At 38.2% G+C, this 9,546-nt stretch overlaps 1 protein-coding gene across 1 annotated transcript; it reads right to left on the bottom strand.

Moving 5' to 3' along the window:
* Positions 1-126: 126 nt before the first annotated feature.
* Positions 127-9,145, bottom strand: LOC5517958 (glycine--tRNA ligase). The gene is made up of 17 exons (XM_001637837.3): positions 8,836-9,145; positions 7,730-7,831; positions 7,319-7,421; positions 6,829-6,970; positions 6,290-6,378; positions 6,150-6,226; positions 5,563-5,708; positions 5,035-5,184; positions 4,650-4,812; positions 4,232-4,396; positions 3,514-3,621; positions 2,868-3,013; positions 2,411-2,499; positions 1,714-1,823; positions 1,546-1,639; positions 907-1,097; positions 127-361 (listed from the first exon to the last, which is right to left on the bottom strand). The coding sequence occupies exons 1-17, from the start codon at positions 9,082-9,084 to the stop codon at positions 251-253; spliced, it is 2,235 nt and encodes a 744-aa protein (XP_001637887.3). The 5' UTR covers positions 9,085-9,145; the 3' UTR covers positions 127-250.
* Between the last annotated feature and the right edge of the window lie 401 nt (positions 9,146-9,546).

The raw sequence follows: 9,546 nt of genomic DNA, 5'->3' as shown, positions 1-9,546 counted from the left end.
CTCGATTCTTAAAAAAATGGCTAGTGCGTCTGACTTGTTTTTTTTTATTTGCACGAATATGACCTTTTCAGGTGCTAAAAATCGGACAAGACATTTTAAAGATAAGAAAATCGAAAACTCAATCTCGATAGTGGAGACGATTTTTATTAAGTTAATGTTTTACAGTTCAGGTACGTCTATATTTTATAGAAGACTTGAAAGACGACTAAAAAGTGATTGTAGTTTCCTTTGCTTATTGGTACACAAACGCTCACATGCTACCAGTCGTCTGACCTTCAAACAAACCAAACTTTGTCTCGACTTCAGACCACGTGATCTTTCCATGGACGAGATCCCTGACCAGCTGTGGCAGCAGGCTCACCTTGAAGTAACAAATATACAGGCACGTGTGGGACGTCAGTTTAAGTTTAATACTCGTTTGGGGATACTCGTTAGAAAAACCAAATGAGACCCTAAATAGGGGTGGGTCATCAAATACTTAAATATACCAATTATAAACGGGAGGCTTTGCGATTTATTATAAGCATACCTTTATAATTTGATAGAATGTTTTTTTTTCTAGAAGCGGAATATACTTTTTAAGTAAACAGATGGCCGTGGTTGAAGTAAAATATTAACTTTGGCGTTGATTTTGCGATTAAATCCCAAGTTTATCCCATCCCTTTTAATTACCACTGTATTTAGTCACCATCGCTCATGAACTTCAACAATGCTCCGTACTTGGGCCCCATCTGCCACTTTTCAGTTCTCGGCTTGGCAATATGTTAACGGTGGCTTTTATTTTTTGTTAAAAACACAGCTTTCAGTAAGCTTTTGGTACATCCCACGGCCGATACAGGTCAGCACAGCAGTAAATGGGTATCTTCTACTCGTGGGCATCTTCTACTCGTTAGTCACAAGTCTTACCTCTGCTCTGATTTGACGTGTTGTGTTACGCTCTCGCAGTGTCGCCGTGTGTGGCTCTTTGTTTACTGTGTCAAAGTCCACAGTTATACCAAATGGAATGGCAATTTCGTCTGTCCGGGCATACCGCCGACCGATAGAACCGCTGGAGTCGTCAACCTTGTGTGAAATGTCCATCTCGGTAAGGGCACTTGCTGCAATGGAAGATCATAACCCGGGTCATACAAAACAATTAGTTGACGATAAATGGCGACTGACAAATGGCAGTTGCACGACCGAAAGGACCCATGGATTCCGAAATATTTGTTCCAATTTCAGAAAAATATAAACAAAATTTGCGACTCCATTAAAATAATTACTACCCATAAACACCTTTCAGTAGAACTGCCACTTGGCAATTGCCATTCGCCGTTTGCGCTAACAACCTTTATTGAAAGGGGTGTAGACATTGTCGCGACTTTGTTCCGCAATGTCCCGCGGGTTCCGCGGAGTCCAGCTCAAAGCTCCTAAATAATTGGCAGATTACTCTCGATCACTCGACCTGTCAGTATCTCGGGCACATTGAAGCGATTTCTGTTTCTCTTCTTATGGAATTTTCATTTACATTTTTTATTTCAATAACTAGTCTAAACTAAAGCTTACACAGCTCCTTGACAAATGGCGAGAACTCCTTGTTTTTACTGAGAGGAAGAACAGAACACTTGACAGGGGCAATGACAGGAGGCAATGATAACCACTGAAAAAAGAAAACAAGAAAACTAATAAACAACGGATGATGATTATGCAAATAGACGATACTTTTCCACTGACCGTTCGCTGCTCGTCGCCTTCTCTGATCTTAAAATTATGCTCAAGGACAGAGTAAATGATCCGGCCAATCCCGAACGAGGGTTCGATCACATGGGGCTCTACGTCACGGACTGCAAATCAAAACAAATATTCTACAGAAGGGCAAGCATGTAAACCGAATGGTAATGAAAACCTGCAGCTGTTTCTTCTGTCGCCATTGTTTCTGGCGATGTCATGACAGTTGCTGGCGTTGTCATGGTAGTTGCTGGTGATGTTATTGTAATTGCTGGTGGTTTCATGGTAGTTGCTGGTGATGTTTATCTAATTGCCGGCAATGTCATGGTAGTTGCTGGCAATGTTTGATAGTTGCTAGCGAAGTCATGGTAGTTGCAGGTGATGTCATGGTAGTTGCTGGTGATGTCATGGTTGTTGCTGGTGATGTCATGGTAGTTCCTGGTGATGTCATGACAGTTGCTGGTGATGTAACGATAGTTGCTAGTGATTGTATTGATATTGTATTGTATTCCTTGTTTCAATTGTTTTTTAAATGATGCAACTGTTCTTGTTGTTGTTGTTGTTGTTACTAAGTGTTGTTTACCCTAAAGTTGGTGTTGTCACTGCTTTGTTTCCTAATGTGTTGCTGATTTTTGTTATCACTGTTTTGGACTTTTCTGGCACAGGTTACTCGACAAACACCATCTAGAGATATAATAAGTACCATGAACATCCTTCTGATATCGCTTTATTTCCTTCACCATCGCCTTTTGAATAAGCAACTGCTGATCATCCACTGTCATGGCAAACTCTCTGAAAACATCAGAATACATTGTTTACAATCAGAACTCTTGCGGTTCCAAAAAACGAACTCAGAATAAAGGTGAAACTTAATATCACAATGCTCTGCAGATGCTTCTCCGGTAATAACCTGATTACATGACTAACAGCTTTTATTCAGTGGTTATAAAGTTACGTTATTAAAAAGTAAAATGATTTTAAATGTTCTTTTGTAAAAAAACTAATATAACAAGGATGTTGCACCAAATGAAGATTCTGGGTTGAAAATAATATAATAAATAATAATAATAATATGATTTTATCATCAAAGCCACAGCCGAACGTTTAGCACTGTTTCACATGCTTTTCCGGTACATCCTTCATGTGCACCTGACACTCACCCCTTCTCGTTCAAGGCATCCTCTAATTGCTTGGCGCCTTTACTGTCTAAAGTAGTCAGTTTCTCCATTACTTCTTTCGCTTGCTTCTTAAATGCTTTTCCTAGAATAGCTTTGTCAGGCACAACCTCCACTACGTCAACTTTGACCTGAATTCTAGTCAAGGTACATATAGTATGCCCAACAGTATCAACGGTATAACAGTACAACGGTATCCTATGATCCAGAAATAATGAATTGATTTGTAATATGACTATCGAAAACTGGGTTTTACTCCCGCGTTTCTAGAGCATCATTTTATTTGTCATTTTATCTAAAATAATTGACTTAACGGAAAATCGGCTTCACAGTTGAAAACGACGTATCAATTAGACCAAAATTATTTTGCAAAATTGTTGCTCAAAATTCAGGTGAATCTGTATTTCTGGAAGATTAAAAGCTCTGTGCAGAAATACAAAATGGATAGTATGGAATGATCAGAGCGAACAAAATGTTTAAGAATACCGACGTGGGTCAAAAGCAATACCTCGCCCGAAGAAACTACAGAAAAAAGCCGATTTGTGCCTTACACTACTCGGTCGTTTATCAGAAGCCTTGTTCAATGCGAGAAAGAGAAACGATAAACAAGGCAAGTACAGCTTGAGGATACAGGCTGAGGTAGATCGACTTGCGCCACTAGTTTCTCCCCCGTAGCATTGGTGTGTTGGCACAAGTCGTAGCAGGCTCGATCAGCACAGCCAACACACTCGATCCAGCCCTGTGAGAAAAAAATTGGAGTTATTATATGCGCACTCGACTTCCAAGAGTGACTTTCAATGTTTGAACTTAGTCTAGTTTTAAACATTATTTTACGCACATAGCCCTCCTTCCCTGCCAATACCTCTAAGGTGCAAAACACAACTCTAGTGCCACGATAGCTTAGTTTTACCATAGCTTCGTTTCTTGGACTAATGTCTGATTAATATCAGCTCGAGTTTTTTTTTTTTTTTTTACTTTTTCAGCTGTCAAAACCTAGCTCTATATTGAGGAGTGTAAAGTCTTCTCGAATAAGGGCTTTAACTTGTAGGTAAAATATCTCGTTATCTGTTCTATGAACACGGATACTTACCCGTGGAAAAATCTTCAATCTATTGATTAGACTTCATTTGCAGTTTGTTTCTTTTATACAGATGGATACATAGCCCAGTCGTATCATCGTATGTGATAACTCGCATATGATTGATTACAAATACAAATATATTTACACAATTACTTTGTTTTACGCAGTAAAGAGCTAAACGGATTTGACCCATGTTTGATCTCAAAACCTCAGACTTACAGAGCGAGGTATTGATATACAATAATAATCTGCAAAAGGGGAACCTTACGTAAGATGTGCAGAGCTCAGCATCCCAGCAGTCACAGGCGTAGTGGGCCATCTCGTTGGACATGTGCTGACGGAAGCGAAGTTTGCTTGGATCAACCCCACACTTGATCAGGAACAGGTAGATACGTCCAAGGAAGTACGCCACAGTTGTACTACTGATCATTTTCTACCACAAAACGTGTTATGCGAGAGTTATTTTCAAAAGAGATCACTCTAGCAAACATAAAAGAACCTCTATACGATAAGGAAAACTCATTCAGTATATCCATTTAAGTGACCACCAAAATAAATGCGAAATCTGTATAATTGCCTTCACTATTCATATTTTTTATATTCTCCACGATTCATATTTTTCATATTCTCTGGTCCACTAATGGCCTCTATGGCCATCCCTGATTACGCGTCTGCAACTCTCTCACCTGTTGTATAGCATCACCTAGGGTGATCTGCATGGCTGGACGGCCATCCATCTGGTAGTCTGAGGGAAAGAGTGTCACCTTGAGGCTTTCTACCTCAGGGAATCTAGGGTGGCTCTTGTCTGTTGGGTCCACAAAGTGCTCTATTTCTGCCAACATGAACTCTCTAGCAAAATAAAATGGTGCAGTATTATGACAGTATGTACATTTTTGCAAAGAACATAAAGAAAAATTGGTCAAGGGAAAGAAACTCTCAAGTAGCAGATGTCGGGCAAATGCAGACTTTTGGTAGCATACTTTTCGGGCACATGCATGTATGCAGTTTTGAGCTACTGTAGGGTATGTACACCAGCCTTTACAATATAGACAGATTTAGTGTAATACATACCTTACTCTTAACAAACCAGATCTTGGGGAGATCTCATTTCTAAAGGCTGGACCAATCTGGGCTGAGGCAAAAGGAAGCCTTCCATTGTTAGCTTCAAGAAGACGCTTGAAATTGACAAAGATCCCTTGAGCTGTCTCTGGTCTTAAGAATCTAAACAAGATAAATAACATTACATTATAATAAAAACTTCTTTTTCTGGTTCCTTGACTGTGCCTGCAGTATTATACCATAGTACTGAGTATTATACTTGCACACCCAGGGTGATGTTATTCCAAATACTTATCCAGGAAAATGGGATATGGGAGAAAACTCCCCTTTGTGAGGGTTCAAATTCCACACAACATGCCTTTACTGTAAAACTAATCAAAGGTTTTAACAATAGTTGTTGCAAAGCTTGGATTAGTTTTGCAGTATTTACAGTTGGATTTATCAATACACTGCAAAGAACCTACCTTGCAATCTTAGGGATTACCATAATTATTATGAATACTAAAAAATACATACTTGTATTTTAAAATTGCCCCTTACCCTGGAATTATTCCACTAGGCCCTATCGACGTAGTAAACATAAGATTGAATTCTACAGGGTCACTCAGATCATTGCCAGTCGTTGTTGCTTTTGCATCATATTTCTTGATAAGTTCTCCAAGTTCTTGCATGTTGTAGTTGTCAATCTAGAGAATAGTAGACTTCTTCAAAACAAACTTCACAACAGTTTTGGTTCACATTTTTTTAGGAGTGGTCAGAAATAAACATAATTAAGGCTGCTCATTTTTGTCTCTCCATACATATAAGAGTAATAAGAAAAATGATTCCAAGCAAGATTCATTGCAATTATGTATACACCTAAAAAAAAGCTTGTTAGTGCAAACAGCAAATGGCAGTTCCCAGACAAAAAGGTGCTTATAAATGAACTCCAGTATTTCTAGAGCTAAACACTGATAGCCTTAAATTGATATTGGATGATTGATGCATGTTCTCCTGCATTGGCTTGAAATATAATATGCACGATGCACGAAACCCTTCAGTTGTGGAAAAGTCATTTGCCAATCCCCATTTTAGGTGTGCACTGACAATATTTATTGGAATAGATCTATACAGGATGTCATCAGTACCTTATTAAGCACACTTTGATATTCATTCCTCTTGTCCTCAGGCAATTTTTTGTCAGCCATAAGCTTTTCCAGGTGTCCTATACAAAAACACATTTCATCAGATTGTGCAAGGAGAAAAACAGCCAATCTAGATTGCTAACCTTCTAACAAATGGTCAGCTCGGTAACAGTCCCCTGTCTTTACATCTTTAACCATGACGTCAGCAAACCTGTCAACATGGCCTGAGGCTCTAAAGGTGAAATTGAAAAATAGTTAGAATAGTTAGATCAGTAACTTTGATGTCATTTAATGCACAAAATAAATCAGTAAAACATGGGGGAATATGCACACCAATTCGGGGTACAATGGAACCTAATTGTAACAATGGATAAAATTGAGAAGTAAATTAATATCATTTTACATATATTTTACTGTAAGCAGGAAGACATTAATTTTGGGGGTCAAACTATTTTATTGCATGCTACATTTAGGTTCTGTTAGGTTCCTTGATTAAAGTTCACTCACAACAAAGGAACTATGATTTTTCAAATATAATTATATAGTGTATTTTGCGGTATGAAATTTTGGTTGAGGTATTGGTTTTTATATGAGTAGGTATCATACAACAGAATACCAGGCCCTGTACAGGTGATTTAATAATAGACTATTGGACATGTATACATATCAGGGGAAGTCTTACTTTAGAACAGGGTGTGGGGTTAGTAGAGCAGCCCTTATCTCTAACATATGCTCCTCCAAAATAAAGTGCTTCTTCCACAAATTGATGACATTGGACTCCATGGCACAACCTGCAGGGCCGTAGTCATACAGACCTGCCACACCTGAAGCAAAAGATAAAAAAAAGTGTTATCAATAAGATGTTTGCCATGATAAGAGAATCTGTCAATTGTAAACAAAAACAAGGAACAAGGGAAAGTTTGAAGCGTTGAAAAAAAAGTTGAATGTTGAAAAAAAGGAACAAGGGAAGCTTTGAAAAAAATTATGTGAGGATTGGAGAATTGGTTGACTGGACAAGGAAAATAATCTTGACCTTATTCTATCTGGCAAGCAATCTCATAATCCATTTAACCTCACAGTTTTCTACTTGTTTTGCATTGCAATGAAACTAAAAGAATACTCATCAAGCATGTCATATATACTAAAACAGTTCAATAGATTACAATGCATACCTCCATAGATTTCAAAAGCTGGAACAAAAAAGAACCTTCTTTTCAGAAGATCCTCTAACTTTCCCCTGTCAAAGCTCTCATCTTGTGGAGCTATTTCTTTTTCCTAGAAAAATTGAAATTATTGTCCAGCTATATAAAGGTTGTTTTGCTATTGCATATACTATTGTTTTGTAGGCTGTACAGCAGCATGTGTATTAATTGAATGGCTTATAACAGTGGAGTTCTGAGTATAGTTTGTAGTCAGCACCCCACTGTTTGTTGAAAAAAAAGTAAAAAAATTTGCAAGATATTAATATAAAGTGAATTACAATTTAAAGATCTTCTTCAAGAGATAAGGGGAAAACTCTATCGGATAAGAAAGAAAAAGTCCAAGTTATCATATAAATGTCTAAAAAACAATCAAGTCCTGACCTTTTTCTCAAGTGCTTTTTTTCTTGCTTTAAGTTCTTTGATTGCAATTTCCACATCATTCTCAGGAGCTTTGTCTTCTTTTAACTTCCTCACAAGATCACCCTGAAATAGAGTGTTGATACCAATCCAATAATAATATTTGAATTCGAACAGGTAAAGTTGCAGTTTTAGCCTATGGGAAAGATAAGCCCTAGTGTTTTGCTGAACAACTAATCGCAGAGAACAACAGAGGGCTGTCACAAGATGCCTGGGGGAGAGGCTAAGGTGGACTGTGGATAGAATCAGGGAAATAAATCAACACAAGGTTGCAATGGTATGCTTTATGCCTCTGTGAAAACAGAGTAGTTTAGCTGGCCAAATGCTTGAAATTTTCGTGAAATGTCTCTGTTTTCACTGATCCTATGTTAAGTACAGACCTTATTAAAAAGCAGGGGCGCATCCCCTTCCCAAGGCAGAATATGTAACAGTGGGCAAGAAATTTCTTCAAGAAAAGGGGTAAATATAGAATTCAAATGGCAAGAAAAAGGTTTATCTGCCAGAACAGGGAAATTTTTAGATTTTAATTCCTGGTACCCAGACAGTCTTCTCATTTGAAAAGCCCTGGAGGGAAGATGGAGGGGGGGGGGGTGGGGGGGGGGGGAGATGGGAGGAGGCTTCCTGCTATGCATATGTTTGTTTGATTTTATATAATAAGCATTAAGTACTAGTTGTTTATTGGTCACTTTGGAATACAACTATTCATGATCACAGGCTCAGATATAGTATGCACACAAGGACAATCTGACTGACAGTCAAAAGGATGATGCAATAATGTTAACATTGATCAAAACATTCAGACAGAGCCTAGAACATACAACGCAATAATTAGACATTGAAAAGCAAACATTTGTGAATCGTGAGTTTCGGTACTGAAACGAATCTCAAGATTGTATTTTGATTTGCCTTTGTCCAATCATTGGTCTTATCCACTTGAAAGTTAATAACTTCATTTTGAAATTTAAAGATTCAAATTTGAGGATACCAATATAACTGTGATATCGAAACATACTAGCAAATTAAAATTGTTTAAAAAATAGCTAGATAATCAACCATTTTAAATCATGTACCTGTTCTTTGACTGATTTCCTTAGATTAGAAAGAATTTCTTCGTCGTTTGCAGAAGCCATTACAAACTGTCTTTTTGTTCCTACAAGTGCTATGCTGTCTTGAAAATTATTTTGCCTCGCCCACAAAGTCCCGATTACGAAGGTGCTTTTGAAGTGGCCTCTGTGCGATCTATGGCAGCTTTGTGCAATAGATAGATATCGTAGAGGACTGTTTATTCTAAAAAGTCGGCAGAAACACAATCGAAGCATTCACTCTCTCACGTGTTGTATTGGGGTTGGATTGCTACCGGCGAGCAGGCATGCGTATTACCGCTGACCTTAGACTAACGCCAAACTCTCCGCACAGGCAACCCGGTCATCCAACCATCTTGACCAGCCGAAAGGGGTTGGTTCACCCTCTCCCACCCTTAAAATCTCTACCAAGACCTTTAAAATGGTTGTTTTCATGTACTTCTAGCAATATCATCTTTTGCGCCCACTTTTTTTTTTTGCTCGCATAATTTTTGCGCATTTTGTAAACGTTTCGTAGGGAGTATTTATTTTTTCGGAACGACGTTTCTACGTCTACTGTAGCTGAAAAAAGTAACTTTTATTATGTGATTAAATTATAAGGTCGCGTTTTGTGGGAAGGGAAACTGATTCTAGCCCTGCTATTTTTGCCTTCTTCCGGTGTGGTGGTCAAGTGCACGCTATTTTTCATAGTTGTGCCTT

This window comes from Nematostella vectensis, chromosome 2, assembly GCF_932526225.1.
Source record: "Nematostella vectensis chromosome 2, jaNemVect1.1, whole genome shotgun sequence".
NCBI lineage: Eukaryota > Metazoa > Cnidaria > Anthozoa > Actiniaria > Edwardsiidae > Nematostella > Nematostella vectensis.
Note: the sequence above shows the minus strand (reverse complement) of the source record. Positions and strands in the feature narration are given on the sequence as shown.